Source organism: Lactuca serriola, chromosome 8 (assembly GCF_051521515.1).
Source record: "Lactuca serriola cultivar US96UC23 chromosome 8, Lser_US96UC23_V15, whole genome shotgun sequence".
Classification (NCBI taxonomy): Eukaryota; Viridiplantae; Streptophyta; class Magnoliopsida; order Asterales; family Asteraceae; genus Lactuca; species Lactuca serriola.
Genome location: NC_136415.1, coordinates 95,640,791 through 95,668,303, shown reverse-complemented (window position 1 = coordinate 95,668,303; position 27,513 = coordinate 95,640,791). Strand labels below are relative to the sequence as shown.

Below are 27,513 nucleotides of genomic sequence, written 5' to 3'. Positions count from 1 at the left end.
ATGATCTTTCACTGAAACCCTTTCTCTATAGATGCCATATGAAGCTGCCAGAAAAACGGGGGGAGGGAGATCGCTGAATACGAGGCGTAAATGCAAGTGGCTTGTGGCAGAGTAGGGTAAATGTGGGAAGACGCAATCGCGAATATCTGCACGAAAAAAAGGTGTTGACAGTGGTGTGAATGAAAGACTAGGGTGAACATATCGGGGCTAGGGTATTGGTGTATGGACCTATTCCGACTATCGATGTCGGAGCCGACCATAGAGAATGAGGAGGATGAAGCACCAGTGACAAGATGATGATATTAAAGGTTGCAAAGCTGTCGTGGTTTAGGGTTTAGGTTGAAGAAGACAAGATGGATCGGTTATAGAGAAACGGGATTTTAAGGGTATGTAATCAACTATTTTTGGGATTAACTAAATATTTATTTAATTACCAAAATTAATTAATAGATATCATTCCTACATCCACACAATAATTAGTTACAATACTTGAACCTATCTCTCTCTCTCTCCTCTCTCTCTCTCTCTCTCTATATATATATATATATATATATATATATAGAGAGAGAGAGAGAGAGAGATAATGATTCAATTGAGAAAAAAATATTGAGAACAAGGGAATAAATGTGAACCTCTCATTTCGAATCTGTCGCTTAAGCACTCTAACGTATTGGGAGGACGAAACAGATTTTACTCATATATGAATATTTACTCATATATGAATATGTATTCATATATATATATATATATATATATATATATATATATATATATATATATATACACACACACACACATACACCCTTATTCATTTATGAATAAATATATGTCTGTTCACAAGTGATTATTTATATATGAATATCGCAATTTGTGGTGGAGGTATTTGTGGTAGCAGTGGTGGTGGTAGTTGTGGTTTTGGTTGTGGTGAGTGGTGGTGGCAATGACGGTTGACGTGGTAGCGGAGGTGGTAGCAGGGGCGACAGTGACAGTGGTGACGGTGGTCATGGCGGTGAAGAAGGTGGTAGTAATAGCAGAGTTAGTGGTGGCAACGGTGACGGAGGTGGTGGCGATGGTGATGACGATGACGAAGGTTGTGGTGGTGGTGAAAGTGGCAGTAGATATGTGGCGAATGAGAGGGAACGTGGTGGATTCATATGTGATTATACGTAAATTTATAGTCACATATGAATTTTACCTCTCCACCGTCGTGCTGGTACGACGGAGGGTTTTATGGTAAAATATATGTGAGTGGCTTAGATTGATTCCTCAATCTCAACATTTTTTTATTTTCTCAATTGGACTTATATCTCCCCGTCTCTCTCTCTCTCTCTCTCTCTCTCTCTCTCTATATATATATATATATATATATATATATATATATATATATATATATATATATATATATATATATATATAAGTTCAACAAGGAACCATTATAAACCGTGGAACTCTTACAAGCAATATGATCAAGGGCCAAAAAAAAAAAAAGAGATGCACATTAAGAGGTTGAACACACATACAACGGATCAAAAAAAAAAAAAAAAAAAAAAAAAAAAAAAAAAAAAAAAAAACCTTTTTAAAAAAAAGTACTTACTTCATTTTGTTAGTTTTTTATAATTTTTATGCTTATTTTTATCAAAAAAATAAAATAAATAAATATAACAAAATTCATAATTTTTGGTACTTTTAAAATAGACATTCATATGGATTTAAAAGAAAATCGAAATTTTAACTCAGATTCATGCTGTGAATGTTAAAAACTCAAGTATATATATATATATATATATATATATATATATATATATATATATATATATATATATATATATATATATATATATATATATATATATATATATATATATATAGTTCAGATACATAGTATGAATAATAATAATTCAGATTACCATTATATACAATTCATATTTACAATGGCAATAATAGTAAGTCGGATTCCTATTATGAATCTTTGAAAATTGAATTGTATATACAATTCAGATTCACAGTCTGAACAAGATCATTTGTTAATTTTACAAACTCAATTTATGAGTAATTAAAACGTTAAAATATTATACAATTACAAGGAAATATACATCGGTTCACATGTAAATTTTAGTAAATTAATTTATTAATGATCAAAAGTGTTGAAATAGTAAGTCAGATTCACATTGTGAGTGCTTAAAACAAAATTATATGCAGATCATATTCACAATGTGAATCTAATCAATTAATCAATTTATATAAATTAAAACATAATTTTTTTACGAAAGTCACCGGCGATTTTGGTCCTCAACAAACCCTTTGATCCTCAATCAGTCACTGGCGGGATCAAACGCCGGTGATCTCACGTCTTCAATATGATGGGAAATACCTCATGGACGACAGTCAGTCACAGGAATAGGAACGTGCATGGAAACCGTAGGATTCATCGTATCAGCCCTGATTCAAGAAATAGTCACGTAAGGTCAAATATAACCTCTCTCTTTATCACCAATTTTTTGGATTCTATTCAAGTCGGAGACATTCAGAGGGTTTGCAGGCAAGCTTGTAATCGTTTAGGTAAGCTATTTGGTGTTTTTATTGCAAAAACACTATCAAAATCGGGGAAACAATTTGGATTTATTAGGTTTTTAGGCCTTGGTAATTGCGACTCCCTGATTATACAACTTCGTGAAGTATGGTTTGGTTCATATAAACGGTTTGCCTCCCTCCCTCGTTCCTTGGAAAAAAAATGTTCGTACATCCCAAACCATTGGCTTCTCCACAGTAGTTCATTGTGATGTGAGTGTAAATTCTTATGCGAATGTGGTCCGTGGCTCAGCCAACGATATGAGAAACAGTAAAAACATGGAAGAGATTATCGAACTTACTTCTGGGCACTTCATAGTTGAAAAAAAAACAAAGAGAATGTCTTGTTAAGGCAAGAGATTTTTCCATACTCCCTAATCTCCGGGTGCTATGCTTGGATGAGGGATTTGATAATTTTGAAATAAGATACATTGGAGGTTTGTGGGTGTTGATTGAACTTAATTTCAATAATGCATGCAAAAACTTTATGTGTAGTACTGCAATAGATCATTGGATTTCAGAAAAGAGAGCATGGGATCAAACCTTTGTTCCTTTATAACGTATAGTGTGGGTTGATGTTGAAGGATTACCTCTTTCCGCTTGGAGTAAAGAGCCATTTAGAAAAAATTTCTCTAGATGGGGAATAGTTGCGTAGTATGATGACCTTGGAGAAGATATTTACAAGAACAGGATTTGCATATTAACTTCTATTCAAACTATAATTTCAGAGGTAATCAAAGTCCGTGTCGATGAGGCTACATACTAGATTAGAGTAAAAGAAGCTCCGAGGTGACTCCCTACTTTGTTCATGATTTTTCTAATCTTGAACTGGACAACAGTGAACTACAAGGCAACGAACAAAATGAAGAACATTCTCATTATTTTGAAAGGAATGAGGAGGTTTCATCGGACCCGTTTGGTATTTATTATGCAACTGAAAAAATGAAAGTGGATGAGGTCAACAATGATATTCAAAAAGGATTTAATAGTTGGGGTAATGGAAAAAAGAATAAAAATAATAGACAAGGGCTTCAGGGGCAAAATGGGAATTTAGCAACAGAAAACGTTCTTTACCATTCTCCTGCTGACTTTCATGATTCAAGTTCACCTGCTGCTTCACAAGCAAATTCCTCTACTGCCCCTGGACTGGCTGTCAACCTTCTAGTTGTCGCTGCAACTGTTTAGGTCTCTGCTGCTGTTCCGCTCGCTGCTGCTAAAGAATTGCAAGCAGCCCCTGCTACTTCACCCAATCTGACAGCAATTCCTGTTGTGAATTCTGAGAACTCTTCAGCTCACACTGCTAATTCTGGGTCTCTAAAAATGGAACAGATACTTCAAATAAACAAGATCTGGTTGGTTTTTTAGGTGGATATATCCGCATGTCGGGCATTCCATCTATGGATGATTCTTTATCTCATCCACCTAGTTTCTCAAATATGATTCATGGAGAGAATGATGTATTCTCATAAGGCTCTTTCAACACCGACTCAATTATGGTTGAATCCAAAAAAAACAATTGCACTGGGAGAAAATATTGGTCTTAATATGAATAGTTGTTCTGAACATGTTAAAAATACTATCATTCAAGGAGCGGGTTCTTTATAGAAACGGGTGTGGATAAAATCTCTTTGTGTCAAATTTAAAGTTAACTTTTTGGCTATTCGAGAAACAAAAAAGGAGCTAATTTACCTCTCTCTCGTTCATTCTTTCTGGGGTAACCTCGCGTTTTCTCATTCTTTCTCTCCTTCTCGCGGTGCTTCGGGTGGTATTTTGGTTATCTGGGACCCAAATATATTTATTCATAATAAAGTAATAATCTTTGATTGGTATGTGGCGGTGGAGGGGATTTGGGCTGTCTCTAGAATGGATGTTTTGCTGATTTCCGTCTATGCTCCCCAAATAGACGATTGTAAAAGACAACTTTGGGATGAAATCTCTACCTTGATTGCTTCTTTCTTAGGAGAATGTGTGGTTATGGGAGATTTCAACGAAGTCAGAAACGAGTTTGAGAGGTTTGGTTCTCAATTCCAACATATTCCAGCTAGAACCTTTAATCAGTTTATTCATCAGAATGAATTAGTTGATATTCCTATGGGTGGGCCTATTTATACGTGGAGTGATAAATGGGGATCTAAGTTTTCCAAGCTTGATCGTTTTTTGGTCTCCGAAGGTCTTATGCTGCATTTTCCTCACATTATAGGTTTGGCTCTGGATAAAAACATCTCAGATCATCGTCCTATTGTTTTATTAGAGCATCGCGTGGATTATGGTCTGTCTCCTTTCCGTATTTTTCATTCTTGGTTTGAGCTGGAGGGTTTTGATGAAGTGGTTCATAATTCTTGGAACTCCACTGTTGTTGGGAATTTGATTGATAATCCTTGGGTTATTTTCAAGAAGAGGCTCCAAATTCTTAAATCTAACCTAAGATTATGGAACTCTAGTGCTCGAGATCGTTTGAGTAGTAAAAGGAAAATTCTTCAAGATAATGTTGAAGAGATTGATGCTTCTCTTATGCTTGATGGGGGCAGTGCTGATCTTCGTGAACAAAGAGTTCAGCTATTAAAGAATTGAAGGACTTAGATCATCTTTCTAGAGTCGAGTTGGCGCAGAAAGCGAAAATTCAGCGGGCCAATGAAGGGGATGAGAACTCTGGTTTTTTCCATGGCATTATTAATCAGAAGAGGTTTCATCTTGCTATAAGAGGTATCAGGATTTATGGTGTTTGGTAGTACGATCCTGGGAGAGTTAAAATGGAGTTCCATAATTATTAAAAAAAATATTTTCTTGAGAAGAAAAAAAAGGAAGATGCCCTTCTACTGATCCTAATCTGTTTTGTACTCTCACGGAAGATCAAATTCTTTTTCATCAAGCTCCTTTCTCTCATGATGATATTAAAAGGGCTGTTTGGGATGATCAGGCTCCTGGGCCAGATGGTTTCTCTTTTGGTTTCTTGAAAAGATTTTGGGATCTTACTTCTGATGAATTTGTGGCTTTCATTCAACATTTCCATAGTCATTGTTCGGTTCCTAAAGGTTGCAACGCTTCTTTCTTTACGGTTATCCCTAAAGTTCGTGACCCTAAGAATATTAGAGATTTTAGACCTATTAGTCTAATAGGGTGACAATACAAAATTATTGGTGAATTATTAGTTAATAGGTTGGCGGAGGTTATTGGTTCTATTATTAGTCTGAAGCAGTCTGCTTTTGTTAAAAGTAGACAAATCTTGAATGGTCCTTTTCTTCTCAATGAGGTGGTTGCTTGGAGTAAGTCTACGAATAATACTCTTATGATTTTTAAAGTGGATTTTGAGAAGGCCTTTAATTCTGTCTCATGGTAGTATCTTTTGGAGATTATGCAGATTATGGGCTTTGGTAAGTTGTGGTGTGCCTGGATCATGGAGCTTCTCCATTCTGCTAAGGCTTCTGTTCTTGTTAACGGGTCCCCTACTGATGAATTTCAAATCCAACGTGGTCTACGACAACATGACCCCTTGTCCCCTTTTTTATTCATTCTGGTTATGGAAGGGCTTCATGTAGCTTTACGGAAAGCTCATAATGCAAGCATGTTTTGTGGCATTTCTATTAGTGAGATTGATATCTCACACTTGTTTTATGCTGATGATGTTAACCTGATGTCAAATTGGGACACAAATGATCTTGAATCATTCGTATCTTGAGGTGTTTTTATTTAGCTTCGGGTCTAAAAATCAATTTACAAAAAAGTATGTTGATCGGAGTGTGAGTTCATTTTACTCAGGTTAAGGTAGCGGCTCGTAAGGTTGGGTGTGCTCCTGATACTTGTCCTTTTATTCATCTTGGAGTCCCTATTGGTCAGAATATGTCTCATGGTTTCTGCTTGGTCCCCTGTTGTTGATCGTTTTCGCTCAAAACTCTCAGGTTGGAAAGTGAAATGCCCTTCGTCTGGAGGTCGCCTCTCTTTGATCAAATCGGTTCTTGGAAGATTTGGTAGTTACTTGATTTCTATCTTCAAGGTTCCAATCTCTGTTGTTAACACCTTGGAGTCTCTTCGAGCTAGGTTCTTCTGGGGTGCTGACTTAGATGAAAGATGCATGCACTGGGTTCGCTGGGATCGGGTCTTAGCTCAAAAAAAGGATGGGGGTCTTGGTGTTGGCAGTCTTTTTTTCTTTCAATAGGGCCTTGTTATATAAATGGCACTGGAGATTCTTTCATAATCCGGATCTGATATGGGTTAAAATTGTCAAAGATCTTTATGGTCCGAATGGTGGTTGCAGTTCTCTCTCTCAGAGAAGAGGCTCGATTGGTCCATGGAATGGTGTTATTCGGACGCTGGTGCAGCTTAATAATCGTGATCTTGACCTCATGCCTTTTATTCCTATTAGAGTTGGTGATGGAAATATGACTTCTTTCTGGCATGATGTGTGGAAGGGGGATAACCCCATGGTTGCTTCTTTTCATAGGATTTATGCTCTTGATCTTCATAAATCTATATTGGTCTGTGATAGAGTGCATCTTGGATGGGATTTTGATTGTCTTAGGCGGGCTCCTAGAGGGGGTATTGAGGAGACTCAATGGACTGCTTTCACTACCTTAATGCAAGGGTTTCTTCATCATTCCACTCCAGATCATTTCGGGTGGACTATTGATGTTTTAGATTCCTTTACTGTTTCTTCTCTTAGAGCTTTTTTCTGGATAGTCATATGTTTCATTTGGGGGTCCTGAAACTCATTGGAATAACTGGGTGCCTATCAAGGTGAATATCTTTATTTGGAGATTGCAGTTACGAAGTATTCCTACTAGAGAGAACCTTTCTCTTCGTGGAATTACTATGGGTTTGATTCTTTTCCCCATACGCTCCAACACCGATGAATCTATTGATCACCTTTTTCTCCATTGTAATTAGTTGATTAATATATGGACTCGTGTTGCTGTTTGGAAGGGAGTCCAAACTCCTCATTTTTTCTCTATTGATCAACTCCTTTCGTGGTCTGATTCTCTTTCTTTAAAAAGAAGGCAACGACAAGCCTTTGACACTGTCATATTGATTACCTTATGGTGTTTATGGAATTTTAGTAATTCCACAATTTTTGGAACGACTCAACCTAGGAAATCTCTCATTTTAGATGAAGTGATTGATAGATCTTTTTTTGGATTTCCAATAGGTGCAGAAATGTAACATCCTAAAAATACGGTCCAAAAATTTCGTTTTTAAGTCATTATTAAAACCATGAATATCATCAACATATAAACATCATAAACCATGTATCTCAAAAATAACATCACAACTTGTCAAAGTATCAAAATATCGTATCAAATATCAGAGTGAAATATCCCAGCCTAGAAGACTATGGTGTGTGCCATGCGATCAACCTAAGACCTTCCCTTTGCTAGCAGAAGTACCTGAAACCAAACTAAAAACTGTAAGCATGAAGCTTAGTGAGCTCCCCCAAACTACCACATACCTTACTATAAACAAATATTAGCATATACGGGGCCTTGCCCACTTCATCGGGCCTCGCCCAACATCGGACCGAAGTCGAGCATCGGTCCCCACCGACATCGAACTGAAGTCCGGAATACGTATATCATAACAACAAACACATAACACATAAACATATAGCATATAACATATAAAGCTTCCTCGGGCTTGCCCCGACATCGGACACATAACACATGACATATAAGCTAAATCTTCATCGGGCTTGCCTCAGCATCGGACCGAAGTCCGGAAGATACGAACAAGTACATGCAAGAATCACAAAGACATCAAGCATACAACATTCCTCAGGCTTGTCCCGACATTGGACCGAAGTCCGGAACATATAAGTTGCATCGGGCTATCCCCCGACATCGGACCTAAGTCCGAAAAACACTAACATACATGAACGGCCGACACTGGTGCCTTTGACTCGATCCTACTGGAGAAAAACTCACCCCTCAAACTGGATGTTGATCTCATGCGTGAGGAATCTCTGCTGGCTGCTCCCACGACTCCCCGACTAACTCTATACAATAATACTTAGTAAGAAAACTGAAAATCCATCTAAGGGTAAAATGACCATTATTACCCGTGGTAAAAGTCAATCCTATGGTCAAAGTCAACATTCTGAGTTGACCAACTCGTCGAGCTCTTTTAACTCAGAAATCTTGAAATCGCGACTCAACTCGCCGAGTCGTTCCTCCGACTTGTCGAGTAATATCGAGCTTCTCGTAGTCACGACTTAGCAAATCAACTCGTCAAGTCCCTCTACAGACTCGTCGAGTTCTACCATAAACCAGAATGGAACAACACGACCCGACTTGTTGAGTTCCCTCATGGACTCGACGAGTTCTTCTGTCTGTTTGGTCATCTTAATAGATTAAGCCCTTGTTCTCTAGATCTAAAGCCCATATTTCGCTTATTCACTAGAAATGACCTTTCTAAGGGTAAAGTTTCCAGCTTTACCCGTTGATAGCCCTTTTGAAGGGTTTAGCTAAAACCCTAATTCCTTTAGAACATAGATCTTGTCCAAAAAATCTTAGTATCCCAAACCAAAGCATGAAAACCTAGATCTAGGGCCTAGATACCAGTTAACCATGTAAAGTCTCGAGCTTACTTCCATGCATGGCCCCTTTGGGGTTTAAAAGGCCATAACAACATCCTTAGGGTTTGCATGAGACTCGAATGGCATAAAGTTTGCACATTTATGCCTTTACAGCCCTTGATGACTCCATATCTGAAAGTATAATCAACTTGGGACATCCATGACTCAAAAGTCATGCTACATGGACTAAAACCCCAGTAAAGTGACCACAAAGAGATCTAATGAACTATAAGGCAGGTTAAGAGCTTGATTCAGAAAGTGATGAGAATGGAACGAAATCCCTAAATCTATAACCTTCTCCTTGAACCTTCAAGCTCCTTCCTCTTCTTCTAGGCTTCAAGAACACACAAACCACTCAAAGATGGCTCACACACTCCCAAAATGCGTTAGGGTTTCATGGATTAGGGTTTAGGACAAGGAGGCTGTAAATGAGGCCAAGGGGTGGGGATTAGGATGCTTAAATAGGGTGCAAAACCCTAAAACTAGGGTTTCACCCTGGCCGAGCTACTCGCCGAGTCAGGGACTCGAATCGCCGAGTAGATAGCTTAAACCTCGCGCATAGTTTGCCCTCTACTCGACGAGTTAGGGTCCCCAACTCGTCGAGTCCTTCTTTCAAAATAAATAAATAATTAAATTAAATAATTATTAGGAAACCAGACGTTATGAGAAAAGCTAAAATTAGTTGGACCTATTGGCTTCATAATCCTCTTTTAGCTTGTAATTTGTTGCGATGACTCTTTTTTTTCTAGCTTCTTGTTAGTTTTTTATAAAATCTCTATCGTTCTAATAAAAAGATTCACAATGTGAATCTAACTTGCAAAGTGATTTTTTTTACATCGATATGAATGTCTTCTATTTTTTTGAATTTTGATATATTTAATTTTTTCGATAAAAAATAAACGTAAATATTAAAAAAAACAAATTAGGTGGGGTTTTTTCAATTTTTTTATATATCAATATTGATGTATATGAAAAGAGGATAAAAAACTATGAATTTGGGTATATCCGTTCTTTTTTGATAAAAAATAAATCTTAAAAATAAAAAACGAAAAAAAAAGTTGTCAATTTCTTTTGCTATGATTCGGTGCATGCGCATCTAACGTTTAAATGTACAATTATTTTTTACGCTTGTGATCAATAGATCTCTAACAGTCAGGATTGGTTCATTGGTTTCATGGTTTAAAATAATTGGTTATTAAACCAATTCTCTCTCTCACTCACTCTCTTTCTCTTTCTCTCTCTCTCTCTCTCTATATATATATATATATATATATATATATATATATATATATATATATATATATATATATATATATATATGATTTAGACAAAACTACAAAACAGGTTCCTGTGGTTTCTCATTTTATATGGTTAAGGTCCAAACCTTTGAAAAGTTGTATATTTGGTCATTTTGGTCACGTTTTGTTGTGGTTTTGGCCCCTCTTCCTTTAACCTTAACAGTTTGGGTGTTAACTTTTTAAAATGACTATTTTACCCTCATTGACCATTTCTCAACCAAACTACAAGGACCATTTCTACATATCTTCTTTTTAATTTAATTGAATTATTATATATTAATAAATGTTATTTTTAATATATACTATTTATATATTAGTAAATATTGTTTAATTAGATTATTAAGTTCTTTTAATTAATTTTTTTAATTTCTTTGTTATCGAATATTTTAATTGATTTATTATATATGAATAAATATTATTTTTAATATGTAATATTATTATATTTGATTATTAATTTATTTGGATGGAAAAAGTTAGTAAGGTTTACGTTGGACCTCTGATAAAGGTTTGACAGTGAACCCGACGATTTTCGTTGATGAGCAGTCGAAACTTTTGCGTATTCTGACAACTTTGTGGTAGAACAGATAAAATTAAAAAGAATTAACAATATACATTAAAAATAAACTAATAAACTAAGAATCCAAGAAAATTATATTTATTATATTAAAAAATAATAAATTAAAAATAATATTTCAATAAAAAAAAGAAATAATCCAAAAAAAGGAGTTAAAAAAAATTAACTAAAAGAAATTAATAATTTGGTAATGTTATCTATATTAGGATATAAATATTATAAAAAAATAATATTTATTAATATATAATAATAATCCAATAAAATTAATTACTCCAATAAACAAAATTAACTAAAATAAATTAATAATCCAATATAATAATATTTATTAATATATATAAATATTATTTACTAAAAACAATATTCATTCGTATATAATAAGCAAATTAAAATATCTGATAACAAAGAAATTAATATAATTTAATTATAAGAAATTAATAATCTAATTAATCAATATTTATTAATATATAAATAGTATATATTAAAAATAACATTTTTTGATATATAATAATTCAATAAAAATGAAAAGAGTATATGTAGAAATGATCCTTGTAGTTTGGCTGCAGAAATGGTCCCTAAGATAAAATAGTCATTTTAAAAAAGTTAACAATCACATTAAAGTTTACGGAAAAGAGACCAAAATCACAACATAACTTGTTGAAAAGGACCAAATCCACAACATTTCAAAGTTTTGGACTTTAACCACATAAAATGAGAAACCACAGGGACCATTGTTGCAGTTTTGTCTTTGATTTAAGACCTGTAGCAACATCTTACATAAACCAAAAATAAAACAATATACATATTGAATGATAAAATTAGAAGGGTTAATATAGAAAAGTTATATTATTTTTGGAAAAAATTGATAAATCCTAAATCTTTTTTTAACAGAAAAGTACCGATTATTTTACATTTTGCCCAAACTAACGAAAAAAAGCTTTTTTTTTTTTTTTTTACTTTTAACATGAAACGACAGATTATGTGAATTTTTCAAAGAAATGAAGCATTTCTGTTAAAAAAAGATTTAGAACTTTATTGAAAATTTTCTTAAAATAATGAGATTTTTCTGCATAAAACCTAAATTAAAAATTAGGTTTTGAGTACCCTTAATTTGTTTGATAGGACATATTTTCTAAAAAATTGTATAATTTAAAGCTCTTTAAAGTTCAAAAAAAAAAGATAATTTTTCTTATGGCAAAACATTGAAAAATAACTAAATCTCACTAGTAGTTTAAAAAAAATTTAAAGTTACCTCTATAAGTGCATCGGGCAAACTCTAATAGAAACTTATATATAACAATGTTTTTAGACTATACGGTGTGGGCAATAGGAAAGAGTTTTATGGGTGAGATGGCACCTCTTGACACCATTATAACATGGGAACACCATCTCCCTTTCATGTTAAGGGGTGTTATGTTAAGAGATGTGGGTGTGATAACATATTGAAACTCTCTCTCTCTCTATATATATATATATATATATATATATATATATATATATATATATATCTCCACCATGTTATAACATGAGAAGACCACCCCCACTTCATGTTATAGCATGTTGGAAGGTGATATAGCAAATTTTGGGTGTTGTAACACTTACATTCCCGTTGCTCGTACCTTTTAGCCTTAATAAACACTTTACAATAATGAGAAGGTATAATGAAGCTTTGGTGGTCACAGGATCGACCTTATGCTTCAATTTGTAAAGGTAGGGCTTAGGGCCCCAAATTGTAAGGGGCCCCATTTAATTCCAAGTGCAGCTCTTCTATCCATCTATTCACGGTCCATCTCCCCATTCCCCAAAAAAATCACGCTTGTAATTATAAAGACTACAATCACACCAGCGACGACATCAACATTAAAGACGATTAAACTTCCGCTCTTTTCTACATTCTCGGACTCGATCCAGGCCTTCTTCTCTAATCAATTATTCTACTGTTCCACTGCTGTCAACTGAATCGCAACTGTTCTAATTCTCGCTGCTATTCTTGCCTCTCGGTTTCTCCACAGACAATTGATTCTTCATTGAATTTGAAACGGTAATGTTCTTGACTGCTTGTATTTTCCCTTTTGAGTTTCGATTTTCCTATTGTCTGATTATGTAATTCGGGTCAAATAATAGCCGATTAGTTGAAACCGGTGTTTTAAAAATCTCAATCGATATTGATGATTTATGGAATAATGGTCACCTAGCCAATAATCTTTGTCTCAGTGCTTCAATTTTCTTTGTTTGGTGAATCATTCCTTAAAAAGATTTATGTTTTTTGTCTCTTGATTTGGTTGATTGGCCCCAAACTCCAATATCTGGAAAAGTCTCATCAATACTACAAAACTGAATTATGATGGAATGTACGCATTGTATCGAATGATAGAACAAGCTTTTTTGATCAAACATGCAATATTTGATTTGAATTCTGTGGTTTGACCTCAATATTTGGTTTTGTTTTTAATGAGATTCTTGTTTGACATATAATTATATAATGTCTTTTGATTAAAACACAGTGTTTTATTATTAAGTTATGTAATTTGTATTTTAATTGTTTTTGGCTTTTTCTAAATGCCGTGAATGATCGAATTTGTTAATCTTTTCAATTTTTTGATATTTGATTTTAGATTGGCAGATTACATTGTTCACTATTTCCATATTGGCAGATTCCATTGTTTTTGAGCTTTCTATTATCTTAAGGGTGGTATAATCCTAATCCATATCTTCTATACTTATAGTTATTATTAATTAAATAATTAATGAACATGTCAAAGAGAAAATATGAATCAGGTGCTTCAAAAAGGAAACGAAAAATGCAAGAAGAAGATTTTATAGATAAACAAAAAGGGTCGTTTTAAAATATTTAACTACAAACAAAAATGTTGTTAATGAACAAGAACAAACTAACGTTGATAATGAACCAGAGCAAGCTAATGTTGATAATAATATTAAACAAACTAATATTGAAATTGATAACGAACAAACTAATAATGAAAATGATAATGAACAAACTAATATTGAAATTGATAACGAACATATTAATATTGAAATTGATAACGAATAAACTAATAGTAAAAATGATAACACGTCTTTAAACATATATGATCCAAGTAGATGGAATAATATTAGTACTAATTTAAGAAATTTAATTGTAGAAAAAGGTCCTATTAAAATGTATGATTTTAAATTTCCAAAAGATCAACATTTAATAACCTTTAGTACATCTCTTTATATTCAAAAAATACCAAATGGAGAAAAATACGAACAAAACATTGTTGGTTTATTCCATAGATGTAGGTAAAGTTTTTGTTTTTATTGTAAATTATTTAATGTGAATACATCTACATATTCATTAGCACATAAATGTAACAATAATTGGAACAATATTTCTAGTATACTAAAAGACATGAATGAGGTCATAGATTGACTTAGAAACTAGATTAGTAATAATAAAACAATTGAAAAGAAAATCCAAGAACAAATAAATAAAGAAAAAGAACATTGGAAAAATGTGTTAATAAGAATCATTGCTGTAATAAAAACTTTAGGAAAAAATAATTTAGCATTTTGTAGAACAAATGAAAATTTTATAAAGAAAATAATGGTAATTTTTTAACTATAATTGAAATGATTGTGGAATTTGATCTTATTATTCAAGAACATATTAGGAGAATTAATGACAAAGAAATTCATAATCATTATCTTGGACATAATATGCAAAATGAACTTATTAGTTTATTAGGAGAAGAAGTTAAAACTAAAATTATTAAAAAAAAGTAAAAGAGGCTAAATACTTTACAATAATACTTGATCGTGCTCCTGATAGAAGTCATAAGGAGCAAAATGTCAATTATCTTACGATGTTTAGATCTTTCAATAACTCCAATAGAAGTTAATGAGTACTTTCTAAGATTTTTAATTGTAGATAATACAACTAGTAAAGGCTTATATGATATTATAGTTAATGAAATTAAAAATATATGACTATATATAAATGATATTAGGGGTCAAGGTTACCATAATGGTTCAAATATGAAAGGAAAACATCAAGGTGTACATAAACGATTGTTAGATATTAACCCTAGAGCATTCTACACTACTTGTGGTTGTCATAGTTTAAATTTAGTAATTTGTGATATGGCTAATTCGTGTGATAAAGCTAGTGAATTTTTTGGAGTTATACAACATATATATCCAATATTTGCTTCATCGACTTAAATGTGGAAAATATTACAAGATAATATAGCAAACCTAACACTTAAATCATTATCACAAACTCATTGGGAACGTAGGGTAAAAAGTGTAAAAACAATTAGATTTCAAACACCACAATTAAGAAAAACACTTTTACAATTATCCAAAAATTGTGGAGACAGTGGCGGAGCTTGCACAAATAACTTGGGGGGCCGAAAATATTATAAACTGAAATTAACATTCTTAAAAAACACAGATTGTTTTCAACAAATAAACACCTATAAAAAGAATTACAACTTAGCCCGACGACCTTTAATGTCTTTAATTTCATCAATTACAAAGTTCGAATCAATGTTTTCAGCAATTTCTCTTTCTATGTAAATCACCAAGTTGTTTGCGAGAAAATCATCCGACATCTTATTGCGAAGACGGTTCTTGAATATTTTCATTGCTGAAAATCCCCTCTCTGTTGTTGCGGTAGAAACTGGAAGTGTCAAGATTAACCTAACCACTCTATCAAGCAAATAATATGTCTCACGTTTCTGAGTTTCCACAAGATGCTTGCAAAGTTCGGCAATAGTTGATACACCACTTAGCCTTGGATTCTTTGTCATATCAATATTAAAAATCTCCAATTGATATCGTAATTGAATCCTCTCTTGCTCCGTAAAATCTTCAGGATAATACTTCTCAACAAGAAGACAAATTTGATCAACGTTAATCACTTTAGAAACTAAAGTAGAACTAAGACTTAACAACTCCACTGCCTGATCATTGAATCTACTATTCAACTCATGTAGCTGTTTGTCCAATGTGGCTATAAACAAATCCACTCGATAAAAATGTTCAAAAGTAACATGATTATCTATTTTTCGAGGCCGATATCGAGTAGAAGTATAAGGAGCATTCATATCTGGCATATTTATTTCATGTTTTTCACAAAAAAAACTTTACTTGTGCAAGTAAAGAATCCCATCCTATGTTTCTGAAATCATTTAGACCCTCCTTTGTTGCTGAAACTAACTCCATAGCATTAAGAATATCTTGGGATTTCTTTTGTAGAGCTTGAGAAAGTATATCAGTCTTTCCCATTACTTCCTTTATCAGGTGAAGAATAAACACAAACTCAAATGATTTCAGATAATAGTAAGTTGCATCAGCATCTCCGCGTTGAGAATAAGTAGCAGATACGTCATCAATTATTCCTTGGAGAACAACACGAGTACAAGCAAACATGTCAATCAAACTGCAAACGGAACGAAAATGAGAACCCCAACGTGTATCACCAGCTCTTCTTAATGTCCCAACTTGATTCAATCTTTTCCCTGATTCGATTTCACCTAGTTCCAATAATTGTTCAATCTCAGTTGCCTTTGCCTTTTGTAAGTCATCATGACGCTTACTGGAAGCACAAACTATGTTAATTGTAAAAATTAAGTTTGTGAAAAATTGGTGTACCGGAATAATTTCCCTTGAAGCAGCCACCAAGGCTAGTTGCAATCTGTGAGCAAAGCAATGAACATAATATGCATAAGGGCAATCCTTAAGAACAAGTGCTTGTAATCCATTCCATTCCCCTCTCATATTACTAGCACCATCATAACCTTGGCCACGGATTTTACTAACATCAAATTGATAGTGTAAAATTTGTCTCCACATATTTGTTTTCAAGGTTAATGATAAGGTATCCCTAACATGAACCAAATCCAAGAACCTTTCTCGTATGATTCCTTCTGCATCAACAAATCTCAAAACTATCGCCATTTGCTCTTTTTTAGACTCATCCCGTGACTCATCAACCATGACACAAAAGTATGAATCCCCCACTTCACTATGAATATGCTTTCGAACTTTAATGGCAATAATACTAAGAATTTCTTTTTGAATTTCCCCAGAAGTATACTTTGAATTATAAGGAGCTTTCTCTAATATAACGTTTGCAACTTCATCATTATAAGATGCTAGAAGTTTTAGTAGTTGGAGAAAATTACCACGATTTTTGGAATTAGGACTTTCATCATGTCCTCGTAAAGCACAAGCTTGGAAGGTCAACCAGTGAACCGTGTCAATTGAAACTTTTAATCGTAAACGGTTTTTCAATATTTGCGCTTCATTTTGCTTCACTATGATATTTTCAATGTGTGCTTCTTGGTTCATCAAGTTTTCAGCAAATGCAACAACATTTCTATGTTGTGAGCAACCAATATGTTTCAAAAATGCACAATTTTTCCCGTCATTAACTTTTTTCCAATTATCAAATCCTTTAACAGTAAATGCATCGTAACCATGACACACACTTGGTTTATCATTAAATATATAACAAATAAAACAATAAGAGGCGTGTGTTGTTGGAGAATACTCTAGCCAATTAGGAAAAATGTTGAACCAAGAATATTGGAATCTACAAGGATGTTTCGCTGAACCTTTAGCTTGATATCCTTAAGACGTATTTGGAAAGGTCCTAAATTCATATAAGCTCGTCTCACTTGCTCCCTTAAATTGACCGGATAATCCCACATTTGCTTGCGTTTAGCGGGATCTCTTTCTAGATTCTTCAAATCAAGTTCATTAGGATTTTCCTTTTCTTGTGGTTGTGGCTCGTTCTCTTGTAGATTTTCCTTTCCTTGCGGTTGTGGCTCAATCTCTTGTTGATTTTCCGTTTTTTGCGGTTGTGGCTCACTTGTTGAAGCTTTATGACGTTTACTCTCTTCACTTTCATGATTAGTTTCTTTATCATCTACCTTTCTTTTGAAAAAATAATCTAAGGTTTTCATCTTTCCCATGATTATATCTAGAAAAATCAAAATGAAGAAACAATTGATTCAATCAAAAATTCAAAATCAAAATTAGAACAATAACCAATAACTCATTTAACAATAACCAAATCAATATTTGTTTTCAGTTTTGTTTGAAGCTGTGAAGCATAACCAAATCAAAAATTAGAAATCAAAGCTGAAAATCAATAACCAAATAAAAAATCAGCATAAGTGCATAACATAACCAAATCAATTTTTTTTCTAATTTTGTTTGGTGAATTGGTGTCCTAGAGCAGTAGATCTTACATTAAATCAAAACTAAAAGAAAACTAGAAGAGCTAAATTGACAAATCATAAGTTCACAACTTAACTCATAAATTAAATTGGCAAATTGCAAATGACAGCCAAGTTAAAAAAGAAACTCAATAACGCAAGCAGCATAAAACAGCAGCAACAGTGCAACACCAACAATCATTAATCAGAAAAGAAAGAGTAGGATTCGGGTCTCGAGATGAAGGTAATCGGGATTCCATACCTGATTTTCTGTAATTTGTGAATGGCGATTAGGGCACTTGGTGAATGGCGATGGCGAGAGTGAGACCAGCGACTTGCCGACTTGGCGAGACAGCGACACAAGTCGCACAAGCGACTAGCGAGACACGGAGACAGCAGGCAAAATAGGCAGCGGATGACGAATTAGGCAAATGGGGATGAACCGATTCTGATTTCTTGATATCGCTTGGAGAATATGGACTAGTGGACATGTCTGATTAAGAATCGGGAGGGGCCAAATATGTGTATATTATGATTTCTTGATATAGCAGGCCTATAACTATTTTTTTTAGACTACAATTCCTACTTCTAGCCCAAAAATCAGGGGGGGGGGGGGGGCACTGCCCCTCCTGGCCCCATAGATACTACGCCCCTGTGTGGAGATCAAAAAATTAAAAGTGAGGCTAAATGTTTAGCTACATATAAACTTGAAAATTATGAATTGTTATTATGAATGATTTTTTGGTATGATGTTTTGTTTGCTATTAACACTGTTACTAAAAGCTTGCAATCAAGTGATATGTGTATCAATGATGTTATAGATCAACTAAATGGACTTTTGTGTTTCTTTGAAGAATATAGAGAAAACGGATTTGAAAATGCTTTAGATTATGCAAAAGAATTGGCTTTAGAAATGAACGTAAAACCTGAATTTCGTGAGAAACGTGTCATTCAAAGAAATAAACCATATGATTAAAATGTTGCTAATGGAACTATTAAAACTCCTCTTCAATTGTTTAAAACTGATTACTTTTTAGAGAAAATGACTCTTGAGGGTAATTAACTTTTGCGTTTGTACTCATTTGGTCCCCGTTTTTTATATTCAATATACCATCAAACTTGTTGTTTGCGTTCACCATAACCCTTTTGACCGGCTTTTGATCTATGATAGCCGGTCAAAGGGTTATGGTGAACACAAACAACAAGTTCGATGGTATATTGAGTACAAAAAAAGGAAAGGAACCAAATGAGAATGAACTCAACAGTTGGTTACCCTCCTGAGACATTTTCTTTTTTTTGGTGATGGTCAATTTCCTTTTTTGTACTCCATATACCATCAAACTTGTTGTTTGTGTTCACCATAACCCTTTAACCGACTATCACAGGTCAAAAGCCGGTCAAAAGGGTTATGATGAACACAAACAACAAGTTCGATGGTATATTGAATACAAAAAAAGGACCAAATGAGTACAAACGCAAAAGTTAATTACCTTCAAGAATCATTTTCCCAAAAAAATCTGAGCCTCAAACAAATATGATATTTTTTTAATATCCCTAAAAAAGGAAAGGGACCAAATAAATACAAATTCATTAAGAGTGTTATCGCGATTAAATTTATAAGGATATATCGATATATTAATGCTTAAGGGTCATGCTTTAACTTTAAGCCTCAAACAAATATGAAACTTCAATAATTAAATTAAGAGTGAATTATATTTTTGGTTCCTAATTTAATTTTTACAACTAGTTTTTAAAATTTTAGTCCCAAAATTACAATATTTTTTGGGTTAGAGACCAAAAATGCTATAAAAATATCATTACAAAAATTAAAGAAATCTAGTATATTCAATCACCAAAGATGTACTTTGCTCTTAAATACCACATGCCCGAATATAATTAAACAAGATATTATAGAATATATAATTTAGAAAAAAAATTAGAACAAACTTTTATTTTAAGAAAATGTAAGGCTTGTTTGTTTGTGGAATTCATTTTCACTTTTTGGGAAAAAAATTTAGAAAAAAATGGAGTTTTAACTTTCAGTATAAAATATAGAAAACTTGCTTGATTAAAAATAATTTATCATCGTAAATTATCTTTTATTCAAACTTACCTATCTACCTTTTAATTATCAATTTATCATCGTAAATTATAAGATTGTTCTCATCCGTAAATTAAACGTTTTATTATGTGAATTCGAATAAAAAGACAAAAAGAATGATTTAGTTTTTGATTCAAAATAAAAAGGACAAAAAGAAACAATTTATTTATGTAAACATCGTAAATTTTAAAGAAAATATTTGGGAAATCCAAGAGAAAAAAAGAAAAAAAAAAAGAAAGAGAAAGAAGCTACATTGAAAGCATGACCAACAACGCGCAACACACGATCTTATCTTTAATTAATATTTTAATAATTAACAACGCCAAAATAAAGATAACTTACAAAAAAAATACGGGTTATTTTTAATAATTAATGTATACACGTTTTTTTGGTCAGTTTCCTAAAATTGGGAAAAACTATTTTTATAATTTATTTGGAAATTGATGTTACATAATAATTTTTATCGAGTTGGTGCTTTAAAATGTTGTATCATACAAATATATAATGAATGAATTGTTGTGTATGGCAAAAACTATTATGTACAAATCAGTTTCCAATTTATTTATTTATTTTTTAAATCAATCGAATGAGTAACTAAAATAGTTTCTTTAATCAGTAAAGGGTTCAACTATTTGGATCTTTTTTATTTTCTTAAAGGACCCTTAATAATTATTTTAATAATTATTTTAACTTTTTCTTAAAATAAGCTAATCATTATCAAATAATTATCTTTTTATTAATTATCATTACATAATAGTAGACCCTCATGATTATTTTATATTTTATTTTAAATAAAACTAATTATTACATAATAAAATGGCTCAATATAAAGATTTGTTTATAGAAAAAAAATATTATTTTTATAAAAAAGTATTAAAATAAAAATATATTTATTTTTTTTTCAAATATATAAAATGAAATATTTTAAACAAAAAAATTTAATTTATTTTTGGTTTTTTAGTGCAATTTATTAAAATCATTTTTATATGAAAGCATAATAATAAGTGACTTCAAATACGATATAATAATAATACTTAGTTTTCATTTAAATATTTAATATCATTTTATTTTTATTTTTTGGTTTATATAAATATTAAAATATAGAAAATATTAAAATATATAAAAACGTTGACGTGTTGTATTATTATTTGATTATAAAAAAAATAAAATATATAATAAATAAAAAGTTTATAGGAATTAAATGATAAAAATTATGTCTTAAAAATCATTAATGAGGGGTCCTTTAAGAAAATCTGAAGTCCAATTAATAGGATACTCAGTAAATTCAAATTCAAATTCAAAACTAGTTTTTGTAATAAATAATGAGTTAATGAGGTGCAATATATGACAATGAAATCCCACCATCATTTATAAATAAACTTGTTCTTTATCTCCATAGATAACAATAAAGGTAATTGTAATAATATTGATGACCTTTGTATAAAATTAAAACATTCTTTAATCTATTGTTTAAAATATATACTTTAAATTTAAAAACTATATAGACCATATGCGTTAAAATATACAAAATTAATGTATATATCTAATTAACATCACATGAAGTATATGTATTTTTTTTTATAGAAACTTTATATCCTTTTGGCAAAATCATCACATATGGTATTGTTTATGTCGTTTACTTTCCTTCAACCTCATTCTAATTTCCTTATATCAAATAACAAAAGATTCAAATTTCATAATCAAACATTAACATCACTTACTTTTTATCTGTCTTTTGTCGTTGTTTTGTTATGGATGATGGATATTGAATTATTTAATGAAAATGAAATGAATCGTGCAATTTTTGAACATTTCATGGTAAAAAAAAGCATATGAACAGAATCAGAAGAGGGGAGTAATTGTCACCTTTTGAATATTTGTCTAAAAAAAGATATAACCATCAAAATAAACTGAATTTTGCAAAATTATATATAAAAAAATCACAGAATAATTCTAAGATTTTTGTAACAGAGACCTTAATTAATAAAATAATTGTACACAATTTGTTTTGTCAAACCAATAATTATTTATAATAAACATTCAAAAACCAATATGATAGTCCATTTTAATCAATCATTTTGGTGATTATCCCCTTAAAGAGCCCCACAATTGTTTAAAGTCTAAACTTTGAGTAGATGATAAAACACCTCAAAGGTGCGAAGGACAAAATTGGAAATAGGAAGATATGACAACAAAGAAGAGCATAAAGATCAAAAAGAAAAACAGAGTCAATTCAATTGTATATATTTTGAACCCAATCCCCCGAAATTCTCCCAATTCTCTCTTACCTAATGCTCCATGTTCAAATACCCACGCCCTAAATCTTTGTTTAATCAATACCCACATCCCAATTTCTCATAAATTTAAGCATCTTCCTCTTAATCAGATCAACCCTTTTTCGTCTTCTCAACTGCTGTCCTGTTTCATGGTTGGTCAGCTTCAAAAATGATCGAACCCTTTGACTTATTTCTTACGAAATCGGCTTTTTATTGATGTTATTACACTTCCCCTAATTCTAGATTTTGAATTCGTGTTGAATTTTGTTTCAAATTTAGAGGAATTCATAATTCATTCATGGCGGTTCAAAAAGACAGGGTGAGGTTTAACGTTGGTGGTAAGATCTTCGAAACCACCGCCACAACCCTAGCAATCGCCGGCCGGGAATCTTACTTCGGAGCCATGTTTGATGAAAACTGGGACCTTCAAATCAATCCCGCCGGAGAACACTTCATTGATCGGAACCCAGATTGTTTTTCAATCCTCTTAGACTTATTACGAACAGGCGAGCTTTACATTCCACCAAGCCTACCGGAAAAACTCCTGTATCGAGAAGCCTTGTTCTACGGCCTCATGGACCACGTCCGGTCAGCGAAATGGGGGCAGTTCGACGGCAACCGTCTTCAGCCGTCAAAATCCGTCACCGGCCGAGCACCAGGCGATGGAACAGCGATCCGAGCATCCTCCGACGGCGGCTGCTGTGTTGCTCATGGAAGCATGGTCCACATTTACGATTGGATGTTAGAAGAACATCCTCCAATCAACCTCGATTACCAACGGGTCAATGACGCGGGTTGGGTCGGCCCGGTTGACCCAACCGGGCTCGTGATCAGCACGTGCGAGCGGCTCGGCCGTGGTCAAGGCGGAATGGGGCTATTCAATTCAACAACCGGCGAATTACGATACAAATTCAACGTCACACACGACGGCGTCGCCAAAAGTTACACCGCAGGTGCGTTGAGTTTTTCCGATGATTGTAAGTTATTCTCAAGTTGTAAAGGCCGAAGTAACGAATACGGAATCGGCGTTTGGGATCAAACCACCGGTCAACAAGTCGATTTCTTCTACGAACCACAAGGGTGGTCGCTCGGAGACGCCGATAAGCTCCAATGGCTAAACGGGTCCAACTGTTTATTAGTCGCCACTTTGTTCCCCAGAAAAGACAATTGTTACATTAGTCTGCTAGACTTCCGGTCAAAATCCATGGTCTGGTCATGGTCCGACATGTGGTCTCCGGTGAACAGCGACGACCGGCGCGTCCGTGACGCCATAGCTATGGAAGAAAACAGCTCGATTTGTGTTGTGAATGAGTTTGAAGATTTAGGGTTTATGGATTTGAGACGTGACGCTGGTTCAGTTCGATGGAGTTCAAGGTCTCGATTAATGAAGGGGAAAATGCCCGACGAGCCATGTTACCCTAAATTAGCTTTGCACGATGGACAACTGTTTTCCTCCATGAATGATTGCATCTCGGTGTTTTGTGGGTCTGATTGGGTTCTTACTTCGAGGCTTCGAAGGAGTTTTGGTGGGTCGATTTGTGATTTTTCAATTGGGGGTGATCGTCTTTTTGCTCTTCATAGTGAAGAAAATGTGTTCGATATTTGGGAAACTCCACCACCACCCATTGTGTGATTCTTTCTTTTTCCATTTGTTATTGTTTCAGTGTGTTTTAGTTTACCAGATGCTAATCATAGTGATTTACTGTTTTAGTGTGTTTAGTTATCACTTGCTAATCATAGAGATTTATAAAAGGAGGTTAAATTGTTTAATGCTACCAAAAATTAATAGTGTATTTGATAACCATAGCCCAAATGTACTTGAAATTTGATAAACGTTGCCGAATGTGTAACTTTTATTTTATGTTGAATTGTTTTGAATATGTTACGTGTAAATTCAATAAAACAAAAATAATAAAAACTAAGAACTCTAATATTTAAAAAAAAAAAAAAAGCTATTTAAAAATGTTTTTGAATGAGAAACTTTTGGCTCGTATTTTGAATACCGTTTTTTTTAATTAAACTTTTTTTAAAACGAAAAAAATTAAAAACTTTGAAAAACTTGTTTCTAGAAGTACACATAGAAAATATGTTATCACGATTTAAAAGGAGTTTGTTTTGTTCTAGTCAGTTTATTTATTATTTTCGTTCATATGCAAAAATCCAAATGCTATTTTAAAACTATTAGAACTAATACGCTCGCGTTTTAATTTTAAAATCAAGGCAACGTACCTATAACGACTTGTACATTTTGCACTGAAACTTGTACATTGGAAAGGGGGCTACTGGGCTAGGTTGGGCCTTTTGAGCTTATCCGAATTCTTTTTGACCATACACTTTTGAAAAGTGATTCTTGGCCATGTGGTTGTTAACTGACTTCGGAACTAACTCTTCTTGTATTGGTGGCTGTCTGCTTACAGTGATTATGTAGCATATGGGATCTACCACTTTTTATACTTAAAAATAAGGTAACATAATTATAGGGTATGGGAACATTTGGGAAAAGTTTCATTGCTACAGACCTTGTATAAGTGTATATGCATTGTTCACTTGTACCTAATTATAGGGTATGGGAACATTTGGGAAAAGTTTCATTGCTACAGACCTTGTATAAGTGTATATGCATTGTTCACTTGTACCTAATTATAGGGTATGGGAACATTTGGGAAAAATTTCATTGCTACAGACCTTGTATAAGTGTATATGCATTGTTCACTTGTACCTCTAGTCACTTCAGTTTTGACCTACATTTAAATTTGTACATTGCTAAAAATCTTGGGTGTGCACTAACCGAAACCGAACCGAATTGGCCAAAAAACTGAACCGAACCGAACCGTGTGAAGACGGATAACCACGGTTCGGTTCACGGATACCCGCTGATAGGTGCATTTTATGCACCTATTTTGCATGTTTATTTCCGTCTTTTTATAGCATTCTACTTCATAATTCTTGCATTTAGTTGATTATTAGGGCAATTACATATTTCATTAAGAATGCCTGGTAATTCACTATTTTTGATTTATTTTGCAGCCATTATGGAGCATGGAACGTGGAGCTTGGATGCATGGATGCTTGGATGCTTGGAGCGTAGAGCTTTGGAACATGAAGAGAAGATGAACCGGTCATTCCATGGCAGAAAACATGAAGATGGAGCCAACAGTGAAGACGTTTTGCAATTTTAGCAAAAAGCATGGGCCATGCCAAAAACACATGGTCAAGACAAATGGCCATGCCAAAGAAAAACACATGGGCAAAAGGCATGGCCATGCTAAAAACGCATGGCCTCATGGCATGTCACGTGAACTTTAATAAAAGAGCAGGAGACGTCATTTTGAAGGGAAGAACGGTTTTGGGAGTAGTTTCTGGCGATCTAGGGCAATTTTGGGAGAATTCTTGGAGCTTTTGAGAAGACTTAATCATTGCAAACATTTGGATTTCATTTTTGTAAGGATTAAACATCCCAATTCCATCTTTATTCTTGTTTGATTTGTTCTTAGCCATGTGTGGCTAAGAAACCCTAGTTTCTAGTTCTTGTTCAAAACATGTTGATTGCTTGACTTGAAGCATATGATTTGATGTTTGATTTGTGATTCTATTCTAGTGATTATGTTTTTGTTTAAACTAGAATCCTTGAATTTGATTTGTGTTTGATTGGCCACTTTCATGAATTGAATTTTTGTGCAGTTAATTAACTTTCAGGGCACCTAATCGTTCTATTAAGTTAATAATTGGTAACAAGCAATAAGTTTTCTTATTGTAAAACATATATCACATGTTTTCACACTTCCGAGCGTATGAGAAGAAATGAACATTGTTGGGAAGCTTGTACAAAACTTAATGCAGTTTTTCAATACAATCTAAGAGCGTGTTTAGGTTGAATTAGTAAAGCTAGGTCTAATCAAAGAGCGTGTTTTGGTTAGATAATTTGGCAAGCGAGAGTTATTAGAGCGTGTTAATATCTTTCAGTACCAACATAAAATAGCAATCTTGAATTACATCAAGTCATAATCAAGTTGAACAACAACATTGAGAACTAGAACTAGAACCATTCAATCAATTTGTTTACAAATCTATTTCATTTTGCGCATGCTTTTAAAGTAGATTGTTATTTAGTTATTTACTTTTGCGAACAAACCCCCCTTTGTGACCAAAGTACCTTGTGCAAAAAGGTATAGACTTTTGTCCCGTGTCTCTGTGGTTCGACCCTGCTTGCCTTGTACTACTTTTTAGTGCATTAAAGCAGTGTATTTGGAATCTATTGTACCCCTATTATTTGTTGAGTTTGACACGCCTAACACCCGCTAAATAAAAAATCAAATTTAATCAAAACTATAAACTCTATTTCGACCAATTTTTTTTCTAAAAGTAGTAACTCACGAAGTCAAAAAGAAAATATAAAGTTCAAATATCATTTATTAAATTTATATAATAAATATAATAATAAAATTAATAAAAAAAAATGAATGTAAAAGATGAAACTGAAAATTGTCAATTAAATTTTGTTTTGGCCATTGCGCAGTATCACAGGGATCATTCCAAACAATGTTGATTAGTATTTTATATATATATATATATATATATACACACACACACACACACCGGTTCGGTTCGGGTATCCACGGATATCTAAATATCGAAACCGAAACCGACCCGTAGAGAGTCGGTTTTTACGGTTTCGGTTTTTTCGGTTTCGGATTGACTGGATCGGATCGGTTTTGCGGTTTTTTTGCACACCCCTATATTTAACCTCTGAACATAATGCTTCTAAGATTGATAAAATTGTTTTTTCCCGAAAACATGAAACTCTCAATTCCAAAATGTTTTATATATTAGGAATTAAAACTTGTTCCTTGGTCCAGAAAAGGGGGCTATAGCCTTTAAGGTCATGTGCATCAAGATTTAAGAATCTTGAATGCCTCTAACCATTAT

General features: G+C 33.2%; 4 protein-coding genes across 4 annotated transcripts; 3 read left to right on the top strand and 1 right to left on the bottom strand.

The window, feature by feature from the left end:
- Window positions 1-4,431: 4,431 nt before the first annotated feature.
- On the top strand, window positions 4,432-5,139 carry LOC145067191 (uncharacterized). Its single transcript, XM_079014384.1, has one exon. It carries the CDS (start codon window positions 4,432-4,434, stop codon window positions 5,137-5,139), a length of 708 nt encoding a protein of 235 aa, XP_078870510.1.
- Window positions 5,140-5,962: 823 nt separating this feature from the next.
- On the top strand, window positions 5,963-7,268 carry LOC145067190 (uncharacterized). The gene is made up of 4 exons (XM_079014383.1): window positions 5,963-6,235; window positions 6,325-6,415; window positions 6,465-6,603; window positions 6,722-7,268. Exons 1-4 carry the CDS (start codon window positions 5,963-5,965, stop codon window positions 7,266-7,268), a joined length of 1,050 nt encoding a protein of 349 aa, XP_078870509.1.
- Window positions 7,269-15,471: 8,203 nt separating this feature from the next.
- On the bottom strand, window positions 15,472-17,964 carry LOC145067189 (uncharacterized). The gene is made up of 3 exons (XM_079014382.1): window positions 17,568-17,964; window positions 16,183-17,421; window positions 15,472-16,094 (listed from the first exon to the last, which is right to left on the bottom strand). The coding sequence occupies exons 1-3, from the start codon at window positions 17,962-17,964 to the stop codon at window positions 15,472-15,474; spliced, it is 2,259 nt and encodes a 752-aa protein (XP_078870508.1).
- A 4,499-nt stretch (window positions 17,965-22,463) lies between these two features.
- On the top strand, window positions 22,464-24,448 carry LOC145068953 (BTB/POZ domain with WD40/YVTN repeat-like protein). The gene has a single exon (XM_079015914.1). The coding sequence runs from the start codon at window positions 22,886-22,888 to the stop codon at window positions 24,218-24,220; it is 1,335 nt and encodes a 444-aa protein (XP_078872040.1). The 5' UTR covers window positions 22,464-22,885; the 3' UTR covers window positions 24,221-24,448.
- Window positions 24,449-27,513: the final 3,065 nt, after the last annotated feature.

Coding starts and splice junctions, on each gene's coding strand:
- LOC145067189 (XM_079014382.1), bottom strand. CDS start 17,964: ATGGGAAAGATGAAAACCTTAGATTATTTTTTCAAAAGAAAGGTAGAT. Junction 17,422..17,567: donor TGTAGATTCCAATATTCTTG/GTTCAACATTTT, acceptor ATTGGAAAAAAG/TTAATGACGGGAAAAATTGT. Junction 16,095..16,182: donor AGTTTCAGCAACAAAGGAGG/GTCTAAATGATT, acceptor TAAATATGCCAG/ATATGAATGCTCCTTATACT.
- LOC145067190 (XM_079014383.1), top strand. CDS start 5,963: ATGGAGCTTCTCCATTCTGCTAAGGCTTCTGTTCTTGTTAACGGGTCC. Junction 6,236..6,324: donor CAAATGATCTTGAATCATTC/GTATCTTGAGGT, acceptor CATTTTACTCAG/GTTAAGGTAGCGGCTCGTAA. Junction 6,604..6,721: donor TTGGAGTCTCTTCGAGCTAG/GTTCTTCTGGGG, acceptor TTCTTTCAATAG/GGCCTTGTTATATAAATGGC.
- LOC145068953 (XM_079015914.1), top strand. CDS start 22,886: ATGGCGGTTCAAAAAGACAGGGTGAGGTTTAACGTTGGTGGTAAGATC.
- LOC145067191 (XM_079014384.1), top strand. CDS start 4,432: ATGGATGTTTTGCTGATTTCCGTCTATGCTCCCCAAATAGACGATTGT.